Genomic DNA, 25540 nt, shown 5'->3' on the forward strand with positions numbered 1-25540 from the left:
TCGGTCGCGATCCCGTGTAAATTGTTCTCGTCGTTCTGTTCGCGCGTACATACACATACCGGCACGCATACATACACACGTGCGCACGTACAATACGCACAGGACAAAAATTTGCTAGCTCTCTCGACAAACTATATAGTACATACCTACAACATTTTTAGGATGTAAACGCGCGCGATTAGGATGCAATGTCGCGCGCGACTTGTTTTTCTCCGTTGGTTCGCACGGTACCGCGGTGCGTACAAGTGATAGCGGATAAGAGTAACATCGTACGATCGCGCGTAATCATAGTAGTAAAAAGTAAAAACAGTATGAAAAATTATTGTATTGTTTCCCGTTACTTATTATTAGGTCGTGACCCACATCGTCGATCTCGCGAACACAAGCTATCGTTGGACGACAAATTCCAAAGTTGTGTTCGTCCACGAATACCTAGGATACACGCGAGAACTACGTTTTCTCTCCTTTTTTTTCCCCCTTGTTAATAGCGTATATTATTTGTCTTTTTATTTTGTTACGATTCTATCGTGTACGTTCCGTCGAGATCCGCGCTGTTCGTCGAGCTTCGAACTTCGAATTACGAATTTCGAGTCTCGCGAGTCTGGTGTTCGATCGGCCTCGAATCTGGAACGACCGATTATGCGATGGAAATACAGTTCGCATGGTAAGGTAATGATCGATGCTGTCCCGTAATGACGATGATAGGTAAAAAATGATGAGGGTTGTTGCGTTGCTTCTGAACATTGTTCGAATAGCAGGTGTTTGCTGACGATTTGTCGCTCGAAAACGTGGATGATTATTGTCCGCTTGTTTTTCCGTTCGATTCAACCAGTCCCGGGTCGTTGTTAACCGACTAGCGAATATAATTACCTTCCCTTCAATTTTACTAGCATCATTCGGTCTCATCGTGCATACACAACTCTAACAACAAATTGGTCCGTCCGACGATACGACGAACGCTACTCGACTACAAAGCAAAACGGCGAATCGTCAGTCCCGATCGATTCGCCCCCCCCCTTCCCCCCCGAACGAAACAAAAGATTCTAATCCGTGACAGACGAAATCAATTGTTGTTCCGGTGTAACTCAACGATCCCGAGAATATATGTAGTTTCCGTTCTACGGCTGTACGCGTCGCGTTCTCAAGCAATAACATCGGGAACGATAAACGTTGGTATTAAACATCTGTCAACATTTATCGCGATCCTAAATGTTAATTAATTCGAAGCGCGGTCGAACGGATCGCCGAGCGCGGCGCCTCGGCGGATCCTCGCGTCAAGCATTGTTTGCAGTTTTACGGATAAGCGACGACTATAATGTTTGAAAACGTGCAAGCGCTCGTTTACATTTCTTAGATATTAAAATTAGCGAGAAAACAAGTTTACAAAAATCTGATAACTCGACGTTTGGTCCTTGCTGATAAATATTCGCACGTTTCTTTCGTTTAGTTTACGGATGGGACGCGAGACTCGTGGGCACAATAACAAGTCTCTCTCTCTCTCTTCGTCGAATGTTCGTACCCCCTTTCTCGACCAAAGAATTTCATCCGAAACGAATCGTTGAGTTAATTTCGAAAGAGCCATTAATGAATTTCACGAATCGACGTCGCTCGGCTTATACATAGTGTTGCCACGAAGACACGTTGGATTAATATAACGGAGTTATCTAAATTCCTAGCGACTAATTTAATCTAATGATCTTTTTTTTTTTTTTTAAACATTCCTCGTATTGGTACTTTAAACGTTTTGACTAGCATTAAATGTTATACGAGTCGAGAACAGGTTCCGCCTTCATCATGAAGTCGCAGACCGAAAAATGATTCTCTCCTTAACACGCTGCTAAAAACCACTTCCCCAATATGTATTAATTTTCTAGAAAACTCGTTCCCCGTGAATCGTAAAGTTGAAATAACAGGTAACAACAACACGATACTAATCATATATGTATAATTTAGCTATTCATCCTTATTTCTCGAGAACATCAAGCTCGTTATACCAAGATCCAAGAGATCAAACAAAAGACGCCGGCAATCCGATCACCCGAGAAATTCATTAGGGAAGTGATTGCCTTCCGACTAAATATCACTTAAACCCATCCGTCTACGTCGCCTCGTTCCTGGCAGTTTTAACTAGCTTCCGTGTGTCCGGATCCGTGGAAACGGAACGGAACTTTCTAACCATTCCCACGTATCGCGCGTTCGCGATGTTCGCGGGCTTCAAAAGTCAGCGAACTCGTTCATCCAACCAATGCCATTCTCCACGACCGTACGTAAAAATCTCGTAGCGTGCTCGCAAATGTCGGAGCCTTCGCTCTTCACGGTCAACGTTGAACTCTCCCCCGATCGACGTTCAGCTTGGAAACGAAAACGGACGATTTGGGGTGAGGAGGTACGATTAATCGTGTCTCGCGTCTCGTTAACTGTAAAAACAAGCCGCGAGGCTCGAATAACCGTTCCCGCTTCCCATAATTCCCAAATTGTCAATTTTTTGTTTCCAAGCTGGGCGCCGATTAGGGAGAATTTACTGTACCGTCTAGTGAAACCGTCGTTGAACAGCGGTAAGAAGCCAACCATCGGGCGGCGCACTCGAAAGAGTGAACACCCGCGATCGTGTTTACACGCTGCGTCATTATCGCTTTTTCATCTCGTCGTCATCGATCTGTTGTTATCGTCTATCGGCATCGTTTCGTGCTCTCGAGCCGTTAATGGTCTCGCCGGGGCGCGCACACCGACAAAGAAGCTAACAGGGACAGCCGTATTCGGCTCACATACTACACATAGGCAGCGCAGAACAATACACGGTGTAACATACTAACGGTGTAACGAATCGCGTCGCCGTCGACGCACGCCGATCGAACGACAATTACAATAATATCAATTGATCAAACGGGAAATTCATTTGTAATCCGAATAACCTAGTCTTTCCCCTGATATGTAAACACTTTCAACTGAAATTGTACAATTAAGCATCATCGGTGTCGATCACTTAAATCGACACGTGATCGTTCAGTCTGGTATCAAAATGGTCCGTTGAGCGATATCGTATATGTGTTACGTTATACGTATAATGCGCTGCGTTAAACGTATCGGAATTCGGCGTCGAGAAACTTCCGCGAAACGTTTCGCGTCGAATTTCCGTAAACGTTCGTGCCACGCCGCATCCCGAGTTCGAGAATCGTATCTTCGTTGGATAGAACGTCCGTCGGGCCAACAGGTATCCTAGACAGCGCGCTCGAATCTATCGGATCGGGCGCACGATCGTTTCGCGAAAATTTTCGCGGCGTGCTCGATACACTTTTTTTTTTTTGTACGTTGATTTCGTACAAGGTGCGAGAAATTCTACCTATGTGCAAGATATGAACCACGTTGCGATCCCGTGTCGTGGAGTTTCCTTCGATGATTGAGGCCGAGGGGTCAGTTCGACAATGATAAACGGCAATGATTACACATCGATAGGATTTTCACAGATAGTTTTTGCAATCGATTATCCGTCGATCAACGTTACTGATTGTATCAACACACAAACTGACAATCATTGCTCGGTGACTTATATAATTGATTTGCAATAACGGGGTACGTGCTAGAGTCGATGGTTAAAAACTTTTTGTCGATTTTTTATCATCTCATACGCTCGCATACACGCGCGCGCGCGCACGCACACACACACACACACACACATACACACACAAAACACGCATTTTCCACGTTCTCACTCTTGCAATCTTATTTGAGATGTTCTTCTCGCAGCTATAATCTCTATAGCTATATATATATATGTATACACAGAGTGTCCCAAAATTATGGTATTTCCGGGAAATGTGGGGTTCCTGAGATCATGTGAAGTAACTTTCTCCTTTACAAAAATGTTCTCCGTGGCATCGTTAACGAGTTATTAACGAAAAACGCTGACCAATGAGAAGCGAGCTCGGTTAGCGCGAGGCGGCACAGCCAACGAGCGCGCGAAGCCCAATTTTGTTCATTGGCTCGGCCGCCTCACGCCAGTTGATCTGGCCTCTCATTGGTCATTGCTTTTCGTTAATAACTCGTAAACGAAGCCGCGGATCGCATTTTCGCTGAGGAAGAACTTGCTACAAATAACCTCATGAACCCCTTACTTCCTGGAAATACGATAATTTTGGAACACCCTGTATATATATATAGCATTTTTCTTATATATAAACCTATATACTTATACAGGGTGTCCCAAAATTATGGTACTTCCAGGAAATGAGGTGTGCCTGAGGTTATTCGAAGTAACCTTTTCCTTGGCGCAAATGCAATTCGTGGCTTCGTTTACGAATTATCAACGAAGAACAGTGACCAACGAGAGGCGAGATAAGCTAGCCAGCCGTGCCAATGAGAAGAACTGGGCTTCGTCCGCTCGTTGGCTCGGCCGCCTCGCGTCAGTCGAGCTCGTCTCTCATTGGTCATTGTTTTTCGTTAATAACTCGTAAACGAAGTCGCGGATTGTATTCGCGTTAAGGACAAAGTTACTTCGAATTACGTCAGGAACCCCTGATTTCCTGGAATTACCATGATTTTGGGACACTCTGTATATATGTATATAGCTTTTTATCGTAATTGTAATCTATGGAGACGGCACAAAGCTGAACGGCTAGTAGTAGATACAAATATGTTACATGTACACGAGTACGATCACCTGTCGCTTGCATTTCACTCCGCTGCTACCCGTCGGAAAAATGAGCTTATAAATAAATGAAACACCAAGGCTTGAGACTTTTGCTTCGTATCTTTTGTATTTTCAGTTCTGACACGACTACGCGGAGAATTCGCATTATTGTCCCCGTAAAAGGCAGTGCAAAGATATTATCGTGACTCGTACAGTATAAAAACAGTTTAAAAAAATAGAACAAACGGAGTTTTTACGTTTTTCCTTCTCTGTTCTTTCTTGTTTTTCTCTCCTTTTCTTTTCTTTTTTCGTTCTGTCGGTTAATCGTACATTGTTCTGCTCGTCAATTTCACATTTCGTTCGGCAAGACGCCTCGCGTTCCATTTACCAATCGTCGGGGCTCGTGTCAAAAAAATTGTGCGACTCATTTACACTTGTGCAACAACCTAAGAACAATCGTAGAAGTTACACGAACGGACGACAAATCATCGAATACATACTCGGTGAACGTAAAAACGTTTCGGTCCGACGTTCGTTTTGCTCGACTGTAAAATGGCGTGTTCAGTCGGTGTTGTATCGTATCATCCTTATTCGTTAATTAATTTAACCATTGAATTTTGTGTAGTAGCTCCCCCACGTTCTTCTTTTTCGCGCGCCAAGGATGCACCACGTTCGGGAAGATCACGCGACACCCGTCGTTGCCCTCGATCGCGTAAGCACATATGTATACATATGGACCGGCTGTTGGGGGGTAGTCTTGCTAAACAGGTATACGCTACTGCGATTGTCACTTGAAATATTCACGCGAGGACGATGATTCTATGCCTCGATCCCTAAAGCAAACGATCGCGAGATTTCCTTGGGTAGAAGCACGTCAGACACGGTTTCGTCCGGGACGTGAACGTTAATACCGATCGCGATGAAATCCCTCGTATCCGCCACGAGGTCTGCTAATTACCAGTCAACTAAACCCAACACGGTCGCTCGGCAACAGAATAATCAACCATGACACCCGCGACACGATCACGGCCACGATTGTTCGTGTCCACGACTCCGAGTCGATCAACGAACTCGCGGAAGGCGTTCGGCTATAGTTCACGAGATTGCTCGAAACGTCGAGCTTGGCAAACGTGTCGCTCACGGAGCCGGAAGTACTAACAGTCTTGTCGTAAAAGTGCACCGATTCGTACGCAGCCGATTGCTACGCTCGTCTATGGGGATGCTAGAATACTGTAGGAACTAGGCAATCGTCATCGAGATCGATCGACATCGCGAAACTAATAGAGCAGTCGCGGCGAGAAATGCTAAACGCGGGAATAGAATGATCGCGGAACCGGCTCGCGGGGCCCCGCGGTCGGACAATAAGTCTTCTTATTGTCCGCGCGATGATCGTTATCGCGATGATTCTCATCATCGGTCAGTTTCGCGTCTACTTTAGCCGCTCCGGTGGAGTGAAACGCCAGCATACAGGATTTCCATTTCGTTCTCTCTCTCTCTCTCTCTCTCTCTTCCTCTCTCTTTCTCCTCGTATCCGCAGCCCTCTATAATAATTCGAGCGACGGTCTCCGCGACGCGATCCCTTCGTCCGCCGTTCTCCGTTTACGTTTTAGGTTTTTCGCGTCCGGGGACGCATGGCGCGTACACGTGCCGCATCCGCGCGCGTACACGTGTCCGACGCGGTAACGATTTTCCGTGGAACGATTCAGCCGCGTTTCCCCGGATCAATATAGCGCCGATGTAATTCACGTATTTCCGTCGCGCGAGTTTCGACACGACGAGAGTCCGTGTCGGATGGGTCGCGTTTAAAGCGCGACGAAATCAAATTGATCTGCGTCGAAGAGGTCCGGAATAGCGGTTGCCGGCAACTTTGAGTTCGCCGGCTCTTAGTAGCCGACGATGGGAATTTAACGGCGACGAGCCGTCGAAAATACAGCCGGCGGTGCTGCCGATGGGGTTCGCGGAGCGATCGTTCCACGGAAAACGCGCCGACGAGACAGCAGATCGATGGCAGAAAAGAAAAAATAGGATCCCGTTATCCTTGCGCGCGTTACAAGGAAGGATCCGAGAGACTCGGATCAATCCTCGCGGCGTGTCCATCGATGGCTCTTATCCGTGAAGCTCGAGCGCGAGATCGCGCGCGACGACGGGCGCGTTTCCTCGCCGAGCCGTTCTTATACAACGTGCCCACGGGTGGGGAGAACATTTTATCCGACGGATCGCGCACGTCTACTATCGTCCGGCTCTCGATTCCACTGTCTATCCAAGCGTTTGCGTCGTCGGTCACCGGACAACGAACAGGGGACTTCGGGCCGCCAATGCGGAGCCGGAACGTTATGGTGCGGGGATCGAATTCGATCGACGAGTTCGATGGTTCGTAGCGAACCACGACACCGGCGTCCAGCGAATAAACGGCGCTCGAACCTTGTTCCTCCTCTCGTGTGTGCGGTGCGGCGAACACGCGCTCGCGAATAACAGTCGTTTCTTAGTCCGGTTGGTAACGTTCGCTGATCCGTTTCCGTCCCGTGGCGGGCGGAACAGCGGCCGGCGAATTTGCGTTGCACGCTTTGATCGCGCGCACAAAGATGTTTCGTCGACGTTCGGTAACACGCGACCAATGTCAATAGGAACGGAAGCGACGCATGGCATCGTCACGTCCATCCGGGGAGGGGGAGGCGGTGAGGGCACCACCGCTCCAATTCACCCTGCGGGCTCTGGTCCAGGCCTGCCTCTGTCAAACGCAATAACGAACATGGTCAATTGCGGCTTGCCCCTAGTGCTCTCTCTCTCTCTCTCTCGCTCTCTCTTTCTCTCTCCTCTCTCCATCTCTCTCTCTTTCGAAAACTGCCTTTGCGGGCTTTTACTTTGACCGACAATCAATCGCCTGTCGTAGCCTGGCTCGAGGAACGGATTTTTAAATGGCGGAATCTTTAGGAAGGCAAAAAGGACTGTTCGTAGGGTGGTCCAGAGTCGGACGAGATGAATTTGGTGAGGAAAAGGGCATAGCTGGTTATACGAGAGTCAAAAGTATCCTTCAGCCGATCTAAATGGCTCGTGTGCAAGATACGCACGGTATCGTTAGATTAACAGTGACGAATGAAGTAGAAAATATAATGTAATTTTCATCGAATTTCAGAAAAGAAATGTTGTCGCGAATCTTTTGCATTTTGTCAAGCTGGTAATTATGGTGAAGGATATACAATTGTATATTATAGTAAATACATTATAATATACAATTGTAAACAATATAGAATATTTACATTATAATATATAATTGTAATAATAAATAATAATATACAATTGTATATTATATACATTATAATATATAATTGTAATAATAGATAATAATATACAATTGTATATTATATACATTATAATATATAATTGTAATAATAAATAATAATATACAATTGTATATTATAATGTATATATTGTATATTATAATTGTCTAACGTCGTATAAGAAATACAATAACGTGACAATGATGTAGAAAGTTGGCTGCTCGCGGTTAACGTCAGCGGCGAACAGAATTCGTAACTTTTACAACCACTGGCAAGAAGTTTCCAGTCATATACACTTGTACAAAATTTACAAAGAATATTCGCGAAAAAAACCCGCAGAGAAAGCAAAATGTTATGCGGAGAAAAGTTTCCGATCGGTACAAATGTTGGTAAAAACAGTTTCCATTCATGGTTTAAATAACTAGCTCTACGAATGTCTCAAGCGGAAGAAGCAAATGTAAACACAACTCGTGCCTGTGAAAATGTGAACAAATTCACGAGAGAAAGCCAAAAACAAAGAGGAACTTCGATACGCGATAAAATTGTCGTAGAAAGAAATTTCGCCTAGGGATTGTGAAAACTTAGCAAGGTTAATGCCCCAACGCGTTAAAAGTGTCATACGAGCACGTGGTAATGTAACAAAACATTATAAACGACTCAATGATCGGAAATATTTTTTAAACATTTGTACTGACCGGAAACTTTTTTCCACATAACACTTTGTTTTCTCTGTGAGTTTTTTTTTATAATAAATGAAAGACTGCGTTATGCTGAATATTCTTTGTAAATTGTACATTAGTGTATACGATTGAAAACTTTTTTGTTGTACTAACTGTAAAAGTATATCTAGGGGATATAAGTTTATCATCGATTTTATTACAATTCAAAATTGCATTGTTGAATATTTATACTATTGTTCGTTAGATTGATATTTTTAGATAATGTAATGAATTTTCAAATAATTATTTAATATGGATGCAAAATAATACGAATAAAATATTAAAGTACAATTGTGTACCTGCTATGGAACACCGTTTTCGTACCATGTTGCCGTGTTTTACGAATCCGGACAATGAGAAATTTGAGGTAAACGATGTGGAACGGTATGCTCTTGTTTAAAAACGTCCGTATTCGAATAAACATTATTGTACTGCTGATTATCAAATAACGGTATTTGTGTGGGTGAATTTTCTAAAGAATAATGTTCAAAAATAGTCTATCGGATGGCACATCAGCTGTTTCAATCGTGTGGAGAGTTTCAGTCCCCTCAACCGGTTGTATCCTTTGATCAGAAACCTTAGAATCGTAAACATCGACAGTTTTCTGGGAGGCGTCCTCGTTTGAGACCGCGCACAAACTCAACCCCAGCCACGAAGCTCATCGAAGGCTGCATGGCGTCTTGCCATCTTTCTTCGGCTTCGTTAAAAATACGCTGACGCTAACGGGTCCGTTACCGCGCGGGCAGCTCATTAGAGAGAGGGAGAGGGAGAGGGAGGGAGAGAGGGAGAGAGAGAAAGAGAGATAGAAAGAGAGAAAGAGAGAAAGAGAGAAAGAGAGAGAGAAAGAGAGGGAGAGAGAGAGGGAGAGAGAGAGAGGGAGAGAGAGAAAGAGAGGGAGAGAGAGAGGGAGAGAGAGAGAGAGGGAGAGAGAGAAAGAGAGGGAGAGAGAGAGGGAGAGAGAGAGAGAGGAGAGAGAGAGAGAGAGAGAGAGAGAGAGAGAGAGAGAGAGAGAGAAGCTCTAGGCGCTAAGATTGAAATTAGCAGGGACTATCGTGAAAGTTTCTGTTCGCTCACCTACACAAACCATTCATCCTTTTGGCTGGAGGAGATGTCGCTGCAAGCAAAGAAACGGGCGAGTCAGTTGATTTTCAGCGGAGATAGTGGAGAAAGGTGGCGCGAAGGGGACACTTTTGTTTCGGGCACGATATAAAAAGAAATTTTAAATAAACATTCTACTTTTTCTTACTACCGTTGGAAACGTTAACTTCTTGCCCTACAAATGAGCATTCACTGTACGTTACGCAGTAAACGCGAAGCATGTACAATTTACGAAACGTTAAATCCAATTCGCAGTTAGTGTCGCGAATCTGTTGGCCTAAAATTAATTAGCCGAGACGATAAATAATTAACTCAGTAAATTTCTTCTTTGAGAATAAAAACCGACAGTGAGGTGAGACAAGTTTTAACCCAATGCACTGTAACAACGACTTAGACTCGTGACAAAGATTTCATGCGTGATCTACTAAGTATGAATGTGTTACTCGGTTCTTCTAAATCGAAACAGATTCTCCTGTTATCAGAACCTATGAATGAAAGTAAACAGAGAGACAAACAAGACACAAAAATTGTCTCAGGCAATGTCAGCTCGTATTCGTATTTCTTTCTAAAACGTTCTTCTTGTGGCATAACACGAAAGCTTTACGACTTTGTAAACTCACTTTGGAGATTGTACGCGATATCGGTAGTGCAAGAAGTTAAAGTTTCCTATACTTCGAGCATGCAGTGTCTCACTTTTTTGCGTAACATTTTAGAATCCGCGAGACAAGAACGTTGAAAAAGTAATTGACGACATAGAAAGCAATTTTTCAATTTCAATTTGATCAAGTAAAGTACAGGGCGCGGAAAGGACACTTTAGTTTAATATTCTGCACAATTCGCCGATTTAACAAACATATTAATCGCAAAACGTGGCCATAAAATTTACATTAGGCGTTCAAAATATGCTCTTTCTGCTTTCAATACATTTTCGAAGCACTTTTCGTAAGTTATTAACGACCGTCGCACACTCGTTTATTATAATTTCGTTACATACATTTTGAAAAGCCAGTTTCGAACTCGTTAACTCGTCTTGAATGATTGATGGGAGAGATCTTCTACCTTCAATAATAATAATTATAATTCCTTTTTTTTTGCTTCATCGCTCTCTCTATCTTCTTTTTTTCGTATCCGATACCCGTAACAATGTTACATAATTTTTCATTTTTAAGCTCAAAAGAAAAGAAACGCGCATAAGCGATACTAACAGATGCAGAAAAGCGTAAAGAATTCGGAAAACGAGATAGATTCGGACTCCGAATATTTGCAGAAAGAGCGGGAGCGTTTTTGATCAGAGAACAGAAACTCCGCGCCCTGTACTTTGATTTTATGAAATTATTGCAGTTGTTGAGGTGGCGGTCGAAGCCCAAACCCGGGTTTGGGTTAAGGTTAGGCGTTCGGTTAGAATCCCTGGTTAATAGTTACCTATCGGAACCGTGACTCCTCACTTTGCCTGGCAGTAGAGGCGGACCCGCGCCGCGCTGTGCCCGAGCCTGAGGCCCGCAGGGCGCAGCCAGTTTCCCGGCCGCGGGAGGGTCGTAGCTTCCGTTATCCCCGACCTGTATCCCGAACCGTAGCTCCCTAGGGGTCCCAGAGTGCCCGTGGAGCCCTTCAGCGTGGTCATGCCCACCGGCAGGCCTGCGCTCGCTCCGTTCGATCCGTACATCTGTTGCACTGAAATTCCGTAAAACACATCAGTCCCGCCATAACACCTGCATCTCTTCCGTTTTCGGTTCCAAATTCTTTCGTATCCATACACTAACTGCCCTCCCAGACTGCTTCCGTTCCCTTCGCAATTTCTACCCTTAACCTTTTAGGTACGGTTGAATTCTGCGCGAGGCTATTTCTCTGGACGGCAGAGTCTGATATGTACTCTACAGAGTGTCTGTATATTCTGTCTGTATATTGTTAAGATTCAGTTATATCGTTAACAGTTATATTGTTAAGATAAGTCTGTATATTGTAAATCGATGTGAAGACAAAAGAAGTGTGAAACAATGCGTATGAAGACGATTATTTGATTCAAACGATGACCGAGTGAGCTACTCGAGCAGGGGTGTCAAACTCGTGGCCCGAGATGAACATTTTTGCGGCCCAGTCGATATATCCGACGCAAAGTAAAAATAAAATAGGAACAGTCTCGGCCAATAAAATTTCTCCCGAAATAGGAAAGATAGTATCAGAGAAGAGATGTCGAGTATCAGGACGTAAACAATAATTTAACTTTATATATGTTTATTACAATGTACTAGTCGAAATAAAAATATTTGTTTCTATGAACATTGATTTTTTTTTTGCGGCCCACCTAAAGTTAAGCATTGTTTATTTGGCCCGAGTTAGCTTTTGAGTTTGACACCCCTGTACTAGAGTAAGCCACTATAGTGGTGCGTCGTTCAGAGAGATGACATCCGCGGAAGCCACTATAGTGGCGCGTCGTGCCTAAAAGGTTAACATACTTCTACTTTCCTTCCGGAACTTCACCGTACGCTCTATGGTTATCATAATTGTTTCAACCGTTTCAACCGTTCTACAAATTGTTTCTACTAGGTAATGCAGACCGTTATGAACCCTTTCTTAATTATTTTCACACCTCATGCTCGTCTTTCAGACGCTCCGTTTTTGCTTCGGTTGTTGTTCACCGTTCTACAAACTAGTTTTTGCCCCATTTCTTTTTATTAATCTTCTTCTGAATCGAAGAAGATATTCACATTTCAACAACGATATTAGGTACTTGCATGTGTGATAATCTTTCGCTTGTTATATTTGCTTGACTGTACATGTTTATTGTATTTATTATAGAGGGTGTTCCAGCATCGGTGGTACAGCCGAGAAGGGGACGATTTTACATGAATAAACAAATCGAAAATAAGGAATACAATTATTGCATTTCAGACTTCTTTATTGAGAAAATCGACTTCAAATATTCAGCGAGTACATATACGAGTGACTATCGTTCAGGTGGATATGGATCGATAAAAGTCATGTGTTATAAATAGTACTAATATAATTAGTATCAACACGATGTACTGTGTATTTCTGTCTATACATAGATTTAGAGCGAATTTAAATGAAAATAGAACATGTCATTTAGATACTAACTTACTTTACTGAAGCAAACATTGTTAAAAGTGCTGAATGTTCCAAGTCTGAACAAAATTTTATCTTTATTATCGTTTCGTTTTCTTTTTATAGAATTATCCCACCCTCGGTTGTACCACCGATACTGGGACACGCTGTATATTCATTATACATATATACTATACTCTTTTTTACTTTTTCTTCTTAATTTTTCTATTATATCATTATATAGGGTGTCCCAAAATTATAGTATTTGCGGGAAATGAGGGGCTCCTAAGGTGATTTGAAGTAACTTTTTCCTTAGCGAAAATGCAATCCGCAGCTTCGTTTACGAGTTATTAACGAAAGACAATGACCAATGAGGGGGCGAGCTCGTCTCGCGTTAGGCGGCCGAGCCAACGAGCGATCGAAGCCTAGTTCCGCTGATTGGCTCGACTGCCTTGCGCTAGGCGTGCTCGCCTCTCATTGATCATTGTTTTTTAGTTAATAATTCGTGAACAAAGCCTCGGATTGGATTTTTGCTAAGGAAAAAGTTACTCCGAATCGCCTCTTTCTGGGTGTTAATATAATTATACTATATTATATAGTTTATATAGTTATACTACTAACTGTACAGCTCTTATAAACTAAGCTTAACCCTTTCGCGTCGAGCGCCGCATATATGCGGCATCCACTCGACGACCTGTAGGTATGGGCGCCGCATATATGCGGCATCGAAATGAAGTGTATACAGAAGACGCAGATATGTAATTTGTAGCAAAAATGATAAAAGAACGGTCTCGTGGTATGAGTGCAAAGATTGCGATGTTGGCCTTTGTGTACAGGGTATCCCAAAAATGTCTCGCAATCCGGAAATGGCGGGTTCCTCAGATCATTTGAAGCAACTTCTTCCTTTACAAAATTTTTCTCCGAGGCACCGTAAACAAGTTATTAATGAGAAACAGTGACCAATAAGAATCGAGTACGGCTGACGCGAGGCGGCCGAGCCAACCAGCACACGAAGCCCAGTTCCGCTCATTGGCTCGATCGCCTCGCGCCAGCTGAGCTGGGATTCGGCCGCCTCGACCGCTGGCGCCGTTGGCTCGGCCGGCTCGCGCCAGCTGAACTGGGATTCGACCGCTCGACCGCTGGCGCCGTTGGCTCGGTCACCTCGCGGCAGCTGATCTCGCCTCTCATTGGTCACTGCTTTTCGTTAATAACTCGTGAACAGTGGCTCGTAGAACATTTTCGCTAAAGAAAAAGTTACTTTAAATGTTCTCAGGAACCCCTCATTTCCCGAAAGTACCATAATTTTGGGACACCTTGTATAAAGTTTTCCATTAAGAACGCTAAGAAAATATCGTTAAATAAAACAGCGTTTCGACGTATATCTAATGCCATTAACGATGGAACTTTATACAAAATCTCGTTTCTTTTAATCTCCGTTTTCGTAACAAAGGGATTTTGATCCGTATACACAAACAAATTATTCTTATTATCATTATTATCAATTTGGCTTCCGCATTACCTTCGAATATTGAAAAACGATCCCGCGGACTCGAAGCTCCAGCGGCGAAGTCGACCGACTAAATTTACCGAGCGTTCTCAAAATACCAATTATCGATCTACACCGGCACAGCGACACGGACAACTAATTACTTTCGCGTTTCCCTCGTCCCACGATTTTTATTTCGATACACCGGGCTGCTGCGACCCTCGGTCGAATGGTCCGCGACCGGAGAGAGTTATCGGGAATCGATGATCGACGAGGATTTCATAGCATGCAACTTCGTTATCGTTATATTTTCCCAATTGTCTTGGAAAGGAAATGATCCTTTGAACAATCGCACAGTTCGATGACCCGCTCGAATCTTTTCACATCGGGGGTGTACCGGTGTGTTCAAATTTTTCGGATTTAATACACGGCGACACAATCATGCGTCCGATGCTGTTTTGAAACAACACGGAACTGTTGGATTCCGTGTTTGCGAGTCGAGTACAACGATTCTATAACTAAATCGTCGAAGTGGTTTATTCGACTGCGCGTTACAAGGTTACGCTACAGTCTCGGTCTGCTTGGGTTTTTATTGGGTTTGATTGGAGTTGAGAAAAAACGCTATATACAGAATGTTAAAAAAAAGAACAGCTATAACCAAAATGGAGAAAATCGTAGAATAATAATTTGTTCCTTAAAATCGTTCTTTGGTTACATGTAACGATCATAAATGATCAAACAAAATTTTTCGTTTCCGATAATGATTATTAAAAAATGAAGAGGCGGAATTTAAACTCGCAAAATTTTATTTGGATATATTTATATCATTCACGCCGTACTGACAATAAGTAACTTTTTATTCGGAAAAGTGACTTCTTACTTTTTTTTTTGAAGTACGTAGAATTCACACATGCAATTCCGAAATCACATGCAATTGCCTGATCTACTCTCTCGTCTCGTTGGATTATAGTGGTTGTTAACTGGGTTCTAAACATCCTCGGTCAATTAAAGAAACGGCTCCAGGAGTAAGATGCCAGGCTTTGATGGAAATGAATGGAAACGTGGAACATCGGTAAAAATCAAGAAGTACGTGGTAAGTCATCATCAGATTGCGGATCTTTGTGCAAAATTAAAATTGTCTTTGTCAATTGTAAAAATCAGATGTCACACGGAAAATGCATTCTTTTTTTAAAAAGTGTGGCGTGCTGATAATAATGTACAGTTATGCATACAAAGATATTAGCGTAGCTGTACACACAAAAATATTCATATTTCATTGTCAGAACCGGTTCACTTCTCGACCTATGTTTATCATGACTTTTTCACACGTAAGAGGACGTGCCGAAGTGGCACATGCCGAATTTTATGAAACCATTGGGAAAAGACAGTTCTTGGAAAAATATTCGACGCATATTTTGCCCTTGTTCGCATTGAAAGGGTGAAAACAGTTGGGGGTCGGAACCATGTTTGTTCGAATATCTTGGAAATTATTATAGCTAGAAAGGTGGTTCACAATTGCAAAGTTGTGTATTTTTAAATGCGGAATCTAGCTGCACAAACCGATTTTCAATATTTTAATATGTTTAAAATATACATATATTAGAAAATGACACTTTTTTTGTTCATTTTTCTGTTCAAACGTTAATCTATTTTCTTGATTATTTGCGTGCGACAATTGTATACGTAACTGCAAAATTAAATAGAATTTTGATTTTTGCATTTTAAAAACTGTCATTATAATTTTCTTTTTTGACATTCGCCGCAGTACGAACGATTATATTGAATAATTATGTGATGATACAACTGGATATTTTATTCGGAGTGGTAAAAAATTATCGTAAAAAAAATACATGTCGAATACTTTTCTAAGAACTACCATTTAAAGGTTAGGATGGTGAGGTCAGAGTTTGAGGACAACATAGCTATGTTGTGAAGTCATTATGAAGTCATGGGTTAAATTATTGGTTTTTAACCCTTTGCACTCAAGTGGCGACTCTGAGGCGCCAAGAACGCTTTGACTGCCACGCCAATAACCTTAAAAATTTCAGAAAGTTAAAAAGTATTTTGTTTAGAAAAATTAAGATTGACAAGCTAAGCTGTATGACATCAATTCCTACGACAACGTTCAATGTTTTGCGGATTCTAATTAAATCAGTAAGATGCAATAGATTAGCGTACTTTATTTCCCGAACTGAGAAAATAATTCCGTCACCCACATATAAGCGACGCGACAGTCAAAGCGTTAAAAATTGCTATACCACGTTTCAAAATAGTTTTGACAGTATCAAATTTATTATATTTAAGAAACTGTTAAAGTGCAAGTATTGCAAGTGCTAATAAATTCAATATCACATTTATAGGTTACAATAAATTATGTATTGGGTTGGCAACTAAGTAATTGCCGATTTGTTCAATGAAATAAAAAATTTTTTTTTACTTGGAACGAAGTTTAATCTGCAATGTATTTTCCATTTTGTTCGATGACCTTTTGCCATCTCTCTGACAACTTGAAAATTCCACGCTCGTAGAAAGTCTGATCCTTTTCGGCCAAAAACTGAGTTAAGTGAGATTTTACAGCGCATCATCATCATTAAAAGTTTTACCACGAAGGGAGTTCGTCCAGGGATCGAAATAAGTGGTAATCCGATGGCGCGAGATATGGATGGATATATAATATCCATCAATTTTTGCCGAGTGGACAAAGACGTTCGCGGCTTAGCATTGTCCTGGTGGAAAATGACACCTTACGATTGACCAATTCTGGTCGCTTTTCCTTGACCGCTGCATTCAATTTGTCCAGTTGCTAACATTCACGGATAATAAAAAATAACATAATAATAATAATAATAACAACAATAATAATAATAATTTTATAATATAACATTTACGGATATCATAAAAATGGGAGTGAGAGACAACTATAACTGAAATCGGCAATTACTTAATTGCCAACCCAATAAAATAGAAATACTCTGGATCAGGAAACATGTTCTCGATTTCGTCTGAAAATATCTTCGAGTGCAAAGGGTTCCAATATTTTGGTATGTTTGAATTAGTTGAAGAACGTCAAGCCAAGTAACTACAGTGTATCGACAAAATTGTTGTTATAGGCTCAGATAAAAAAAGTTGAAGGAACATCATTTTTTGATATCTTTATCGTTCGAACAAATTGCAATTTGTGAAAACAATTTTTTAGCCATTGCCTAGGAAACGCATCGCTTGAATATCTGAAAAAAAAGTTTGGATCGCTTGACGGAATCATAAAAAAGTTATTCCGCTGTAAAAGGTGTACGGAAGCCTTCTTGGCCCGCTTGTTCTATGTCTCATTCCAGATCTGCGATAAGGTCGATGTACAACAAACCGGCAATTCTACCTGTTCCATCCCGAATCGCTGTTAGAATCTGTGCGAGAAAAGTCGACAGGCCTATCGTGTCTCCGTCGTAACCGTCTTCGTTCGTTCGTTTTTCATCCTCTAAATTGGTTGGTTGCCGACTAGCAACTACGGTTGCTCGTTTCATGGAACGAGTGACATAACTAGGTTTCGCCGATCCGCCGTGGTTATAGAAGATCGCGTTTCGAAGCTCCATAGCGACCCGACCGAGCTTCCGGCGACGTAAACTAAAAATGCCACGTGGTGGTTAACCGGGGGCCTCGAAAGGAAGCGAAAGTGGAGGGGCAAGGATAAGAGATTATTACCGAGGATAAACTGTCTGAAACCAGACACGAGGTTCGCGCGATGCGAATGAAACGGGAGAAACGATTCACGTTGAACGTTTTGCATTTTATTGGATATTCCCAACGTTATCAGATACCTTCTATTTATTTATTTCGACGTTCGCCGACGTAACAGACGCTACAGACTTGCTACATTAATAATTATCCGACTGCAGATCTTGCCGCGATAGAAAAATTGCGGCTGCGTTAATTGCAAGATAATTAACCCTTTGCGAACGAGGATCTTCCAAAGTGCCAGGAAGGTTCTTCTCGGGGAATATTATGTATCGAAGACTTAAACAACGGTAAGAGCTATACGTTCGAATCTTTTGCTAAGCACTTGATCGAATAATGTTGTTTGCAATTTCTGGAATAGGAACTACAGTACTATGTCGTCAATACGTCGACATTCAAAGGGTTAAAGGACGTACATTTACCGAGAAAAGTTAAGAAATATGTTATTTCTTAACTTTTTATAAGAAATAACTTATTATATAATCTTACTATACTTACAATACTATATAATCTTAATTTGATATTCTAGGTCGTAGTAAACCTTCGTAACATAACATTGATTTTATTTTTTCATAATTTTCTAATTTCTCATTTTTATTTGATTTTGTATTTTTACTTTTTTTTTTGTATGTTTCCCTCTATCGGTTGTATGCACTAAGTCAAACAATATTGCAACATGAACGATGTGTTACTTACTAGTTTCTCTGAAATATGTGCTTTTAATTTAATACGATGTACAATCGAATTTCATTCAAATGTTAACGATACGTAAAGTTTGTTGACTTCTGCTGGTAAGTGTAATCGCGTCGACGACTTGAAACTCGACGCAGCTTGAATTCATCGAACGTTTTCACTGCCGTGTATTCAACAAACCCATTCTTGCTATCAGCCGCATGGCTTATTTCTAAATATTGCGTATATTTTCGCTTTCGTGGTTTGTGCGTTGAAATAAATATATAACTCTCGTTCTTAAATAAACGTATAAAGTTCCTTCTTTTTTCGTGATAATTCCAACGTCAGTCTATAACGCGTACAACAATGAGCACCGTAGAATTAAGAGCGCCCTATAGCAATCGTGTCTCCTTCGCAAAACATTTTTAGTTTCCGCGAACGTTTCTTCGGTGGCTTATAAAACACGACGGGCCCTTTCATCTTAAAGTTGGCTTAAAGGAACTAACCAGATCATACAGTACGGCTTCTAGATCTTTAAAAGATCCGAGGTCTTTGCACCGTTCCCTCTTCAAGCAATAAATTCGATTACAAACGTAAACGTTCCGCTAGCTTTATTGCTGCTCGAGATAAAGATTATGGAAGCCATATCGGCTACAATATTTATTGAAACTTTAATCGCGTTACGGCGACTCGATTCGCGAAGCTACGGGTATACCGCCGACACAGAGTCGCCTATTTTATAGAGTTTCATTTTACAAGCGATATAATTCACTTCGCCGACAGCGATCGGTCTTTTAATTTCTCTTTTGTTTCTTTATCTCCTTCTTCTTACCATTTTAATCTAAGCTATATATATATATAGCAAGCAATCTGAGATCTTGGAAACTTCATCCCGTCTTTTACGCCGTATTTTCCAACGGTTTGAACCCCACCTGATGGAACAAGTTCTCGCGAGCATGATAAAATAGAACAAAGAAGTCACGTGGAAGAGAGTAACGATACGGCCTGCAGCAAATAGACTCAAGTTCGATCGATCCCAACTATCGGATAGTCCGATGAGTTCGTGCCGCGAATACGCTTATGTCATACGTAATGCGTCGCATAAACCAAAAACCGACGAGCGACCAAAGTAACTACAGGGTGTTTCCACTCGCACCGGAGGGTATGTCAACACCATTTCAAACGGAATCACTTTTTTCGAATTGGTCCGAACGACTTGAATCTCTTTCAGACGTTACACCTTTCTGAAAATAACAGATTTTCAGTAAAAACAGCAAATAATTGTTACACCTTTCAGCGGCTGCAGCTTGAATACGCATCTCTCTCTCTCTCTCTCTCTCTCTCTCTCTCGATTCGATTTCGATGAAATTTTCATCGTATACAGGGTGGGGCATTTTAAACAGGTCACCCGAATAACTCGCTTGTTTTTGATGATAGGAGAAAATGCATTATATGTATGTATATATATATAAAATAATATATATATATATAATAATATATATATATATATATATATATATATATATATATATAAAAAAACAGAATTGACCTTCGTGTCTCCTCGATGCCTCCACCTACAGAAAAATTGGTAATACCAGATTATATGAGCCCCCCGATACAAAGTAAGTTTGGCTTAATGCATTTTCTCCTATCTCCAAAAACAAGCGAGTTATTCAGGTGACCTGTTTAACGTCCCAATCAATTGCGATCTAAACAAATTGTCGTATGCTAATCCTCCGAACAAACCAATCGGTCGAACGTCTCTCGACAAAATTCAAGTCGTTCGGAACAATCTCGAAGAAGTTCTTCCGTTCGAAACGGGCGTTAACATACGGCGCGAGCATAAGCGGTAACGTCGAGTTCGAAAGCGGCATTCGAGGTGGCCACTTATGGATTACAAATTTGTTGATCTTTCAATAAAAGATACGAAGCTTTTATTGAAACACCGATTTACACCGATTTAATGGAATACGAAGATTACACAGATACGATCAATCTTGAATGTGTTCGCGACGCGATAACAGCCTCGCGCATGGTAATTCACAGTTCGCGATTCGTCCGCGTGCCGATAAGCAATCGGTGTCCGTGGGGCAAATCAGCGGCGCACTTTTCGCCTCGCGGACCGCGATATCGATTAGACGGAGATGGCCTGGGATCTCCTGACCTTGACACGGGAACGTGTTTTTCCTGGCCGGCGAACTCTCGGATCGCCGAAGTTTCTCTCAAGTATTCGGGAGAAAGGTGGGCTCGGTTCGGGACGCCCGCGTTTCGGAGTCCCGTTTTCGTCGCGCGGCGTACATCGTCCGTTATCGCGGCAGCCTTATCCGGCTACTTGATCGCCGGGGGATCGTTTCGCCGTGTCTACGTATACATGTCCAACTGGTTCACGGAGAAATTCCCCAAGGCGTAGGGACTGTGCGAGTTGGTGCGGACCAGAACGAATCCCCTCCTCGTCCTCTCGACCCTGTCGCCGGCGAGGATGGCCGGGTACCTCGGCGGGCACATGCCCAGCAAGTAGGCCACGAAACCGCCGCAGTGCCATCCCCAGAAACCGGGTTTCGAGTTGATCGACTCGGCGAAGTACATGACCGATCTGTGATGGTCGCACTCGAAGGGCCTGCCGATCTCCCAGCAGCCCGGCTGGTTGATCCCGCCGTTCATGTAGAAGTCCACGTGGCCGCTCATCTCGACCTTGCCCTGGATGAACGCGTTCGTGTGAAAAACGTCGACGAACTCGGCGTCCCCGGCGTCCAGCTTGTGGTCCTTGTCGACGGTGACGAACAACGGCATGGCCGGGTCCAGGCCGGTGATCCTGCTGATGCGATACGGCCGGAGCACGTTCGCGGCGAACGCGGGCACGTGGGCGCCGAGGCTGAAGCCGATCGCGTGGATGTCGGCGGCGCCCGCGTCCTTCAGCCTGGCGATCAGCTGGGCTAGACAGTCGCCCACGTGGGGCACGTTTCTCACGACGATGGGATAGCACGGCGCGTTCGCCAGACGATGCCAGTCCATCGAGATCATGTTGTAGTCGTAACTCTTCAGGTACTCCGTCCGCACGTCGACCAGATACGACAGCTGCATGTCCGAGTCGTAGCCGTGTATCAGGATCTTGGTGGGGTTCGATGGCACGAAATTCGTCTCCGGCAGGTTCGAGTCGGTCTCGTCCACCAGAATTTGCTGGCCCTCCCTCGCGTTTCGCCGGGTGTACAGGAAAAAGGTCACCTCGTCGTCCGGGCACGTCTGATTGGTGTTTACCAAGCACGGCCCGATGAAGTAGTCCTTCGCCGATGTGCCTTGGTCCAGCGTGTTACCGATGACCAGCGGTTGCGGTGTCTGCATGCCCGAGAATTGGCCGACGACGAGCAGCGGCAACAGCAGAACGCGGAAAGCTTTTCGTACGATCGTGACGTCCATCCTGGCTAGTTCGATCGGTCCGCAGAGCCGGTTCGAGGATCGAGGGATTCCGGGATCGACGTTAGGGCCGATTTCGCTCGACTGCCGGCACAAAACTAGCGAGCGGTCCGCGTTCTCCGCAGTGTCCGCAGTGTCCGCGGGACGGCGAACCGTTGGCGTCGGCATTGCCGTCGGCGTCGGCGTCGGCGTCGGGGAAACTTCGTGTTGAATCAGCACGTACTGCCTCGACGAGCTCCGAATCCCTAAAGAGGGGCATGCCACACGCGACTTGTCACTGATTAGGGGTGGGGGAAGGGTAGGGGCAAGCTCTGACGCGCCGACACGTTCGATAAGCGCGCTACCGTTCGATCGCGGCCAGCCTTGGCGAAGGTCGAACCGATGACGACTCGGAGCAGCAGTCGGAACAAGTCGGGGAGCACGTTGCTGCGAATCGATGTCTCGCCACGTGCCTTTATTTGTCCGCGATGATCCGCCGCGATAGAAACGCCGCCGCTGAGAATCCCGCTAGCTGGATCGCCGTGCGGCCGCCGGTCGGGGGACCGATGTTTCTCGAGCGATCGGAAGCGACCGTGAAAGCGGGCATTTTACTTCCGTCGGCGGGCACCGGCTAGAAGGTGAAATTCCCGTAGCCATTCCGTATGCGACTCGATAGCCTCAACTTTCGCGATAAACGGCCACGGAATATTAATCGGGCCCGAAAACACTTTTACGTTCGTTTCAGAGAACGCGCCGCGCCGCGCGCGGCCTAATTACGCGACTTCTGTCTAATCGGCGCACCTCCGTGGTCGTTGTTTACGATTCGATCGCGTCCCTTCCGTGTAACGAACTGAATCCAACCAACGGAACAATACACAGTCGGGGATAAAACGATAAGACGACCTATTGATTCGACAATTTTTATTTAATATATCTCGGTATCGAGGTTCGTTATACAGGGTGTCCCAGGTTTTAATGTACAAACTTTGTCAGTATATTCTATGGCACAAAGTAAGAGAAAAATGTTATGTAAACATAGGTCATATAGAGCTTTATTAACCCCTTAATGCACAGTTTTTTTGAAAAAGGCCGGCCAATAAAGATCAATTTTTTTTAATGTAAAAAAACAATTTAGAACGTTGTCTTGGCAAGAAAATTACAAAAATACAAAAATAATCAAAATTTGTATTGCAATTCTAATTTTCAGAATATTATTATTATTATTATTGTTGTTGTTATTATTATTATTATTATATTTTATTTTACATAATATTTTAGTAAAATATGTATTGAAAAATGAGCGAATCAGAATCTGAATATGAATACGCTGTCGGAAAGCGGCTCACAAGGAAGAGATAAGTCGTAAGTGATAAGTAGAAAAAGGATATATTTTATACTTGAATAAGTAAGTGTTACAGCTTACAATCCCATGTAAATGATAAATATCAATAAAACGATTGTTTTTTTTTGCTTTCACATTGTTATTTTCAATTCTCGATTGCATTCGAGTGTGAAAAATTATAGCAACATAAAGTACAACGCCGCTCGAATTATCTCGAGGCCAGTTTAGCGCGCTCGAGTTAACTCGAGCGTGCACGTTAAGGGGTTAAGAAGTTATAACAAAAATTCAGAATAGGAATAGTAATCAACTAAAAAAAAAATAAAAAATAAAAAAAAATCTTCGATCGATGTTAATCATGTATTGTCAACAACGGTTATCAATACATTTCGAAATGTATTAATAAACACAGCTTACATAAATACGCGGCATGTGCTGATCTATTCAAGCCAATGCTCGCAGTAACAGCAAGTTGATTACTATTCCTATTCTGAATTTTTGTTATAACTTCTTAATAAAGCTCTATATGACCTATGTTTACATAACATTTTTTTCTTACTTTGTGCCACAGAATACACTAACAAAGTTTGAACATTAAAACCTGGGACACCCTGTATACAGAAAGCTAAAAAAATATGTCTTATCGTTTCGATATCGAACGTTGAATATCGATTGTTGATACTCTAGTTTACCCGGATAAAACTTATAAGCGAAAATAGTGTAAGAGAATGTACATGCGATAAATCTCATTAACTAGACTGCGGATTTATGAGAAAAATGCGTAGATCGAATCGAAAACGGTGAACAGATTTAAAGAATTTAACGATACTGTTGTATTATGTTCGACTCGTTAAAATTATTGAGGAAGGAAATAAATGTTTGCGAAGTTCTTGCATCCTGCAGTCAATCGCGGACAACTTTTATTTTACATAAGGATCCATAATCTGCTTATTATATTTGTTATATATGAAATGAAAATTGTCAAATTAATAGGATATCTTGTGTTTTTGTTCCTGATGTATTAGGTGTAAAAATGCATTCGGTGGCTTTGATACTAAACGATTTATAATTCTGGTTTGAATGTGAATAATGTAAATAATTATAATTCGTCATTTTATAATGTTTAAGTGACGACACTTATGGTTACGGAGCATCTGACAAGTACGTAGTCGGAACAAATATTATTAGTAATTAAATAGATTAGGATCACGGTAAGAAGGAAAGGTGGCCCGATTACGATTACCTCGTCGCAAAATTTCTGCGACGCTAAAAGTTTACTTTGACGAGAGTTTCCATCCTAATGTGACTTATTAATCTGATTTATTTCGATCAAATATATTTATGAGTTATTTATTCAATTTACATGTACGGCAAATGTTACAATAACACTTGCTAAAAATCAGAATAAATGTCTTATTGTTACTTTTATAAACTAATATAAAACAGCTGTTTCTTGTGCTCCGTAAATTTAATGTTAACATATACGAAGTTCTAAACATTCGAAGAGGTGCAAAAAACGAATTCATTGCATCGAAATCGACATTACTTTTCAAGATGGGTCAATGTCATCGAAAATAATGGAGACTATTTCGAAGAATAACAGTGGCATGATTACTTTATAAATTAGTACTAAATTTGCTGCTAAAAAGCACCGAATTAATTTTTACACCTGATACATTATGTAACAAAAGTACACGGAATTTCGCGTTTCAACGTCCCGTGTATCGAAACACACAATTTGTTGTATTTACGTAGGCGTCACGGTCTTCAGTTGTGACGCTGAGTTCGATCGCGATCCATCAATCATTGTGTTTACAGTAAGAATACAAAAAAGGTTGACCGTACGGCTGGCGGCTACGCTTGTTCAATGTTTGTGTCAGTCGAATTGTAAACAGATTAGCACTAAGCGTAGCCGGTAGACGTACAGTTGAAGCAGAATGTTTTAGTATAATATAAATATAGATAATATAATATAGATAATATAATATAATATAAATATATAGATAAATATAAATATAGATCTTATAAATATAAATTTGGATAAAAATATCAATTATAGATCATAAAATATAGATCTCTTGGACAGTCTTCGTTTACAACAGCTGTTCGTGTCAATCGACTTCCAAGTGTGTTCTGCGA

At 42.3% G+C, this 25540-nt stretch overlaps 1 protein-coding gene and 1 long non-coding RNA gene across 4 annotated transcripts in view; one reads left to right on the plus strand and one right to left on the minus strand.

Moving 5' to 3' along the window:
- The window catches only part of LOC117221779 (uncharacterized), a 176645-nt gene that overhangs the window by 2943 nt on the left and 148162 nt on the right, over positions 1–25540 (plus strand). For both annotated transcript variants that reach the window (XR_013033913.1, XR_013033914.1), the window contains exon 2: positions 15242–15364. This is a non-coding gene — a long non-coding RNA (uncharacterized LOC117221779). The remainder of the gene's footprint in view (positions 1–15241; positions 15365–25540) is intronic.
- The window catches only part of LOC117221774 (uncharacterized), a 196436-nt gene continuing 191517 nt past the window's right edge, over positions 20622–25540 (minus strand). For both annotated transcript variants that reach the window (XM_033472971.2, XM_033472972.2), the window contains exon 6: positions 20622–22328. In XM_033472971.2, coding sequence (XP_033328862.1) covers positions 21034–22328 — 1295 coding nt within the window. In that variant the 3' untranslated portion in view covers positions 20622–21033. The remainder of the gene's footprint in view (positions 22329–25540) is intronic.

The sequence above is a fragment of the Megalopta genalis genome, chromosome 7 (genome assembly GCF_051020955.1).
Source record: "Megalopta genalis isolate 19385.01 chromosome 7, iyMegGena1_principal, whole genome shotgun sequence".
Classification (NCBI taxonomy): Eukaryota; Metazoa; Arthropoda; class Insecta; order Hymenoptera; family Halictidae; genus Megalopta; species Megalopta genalis.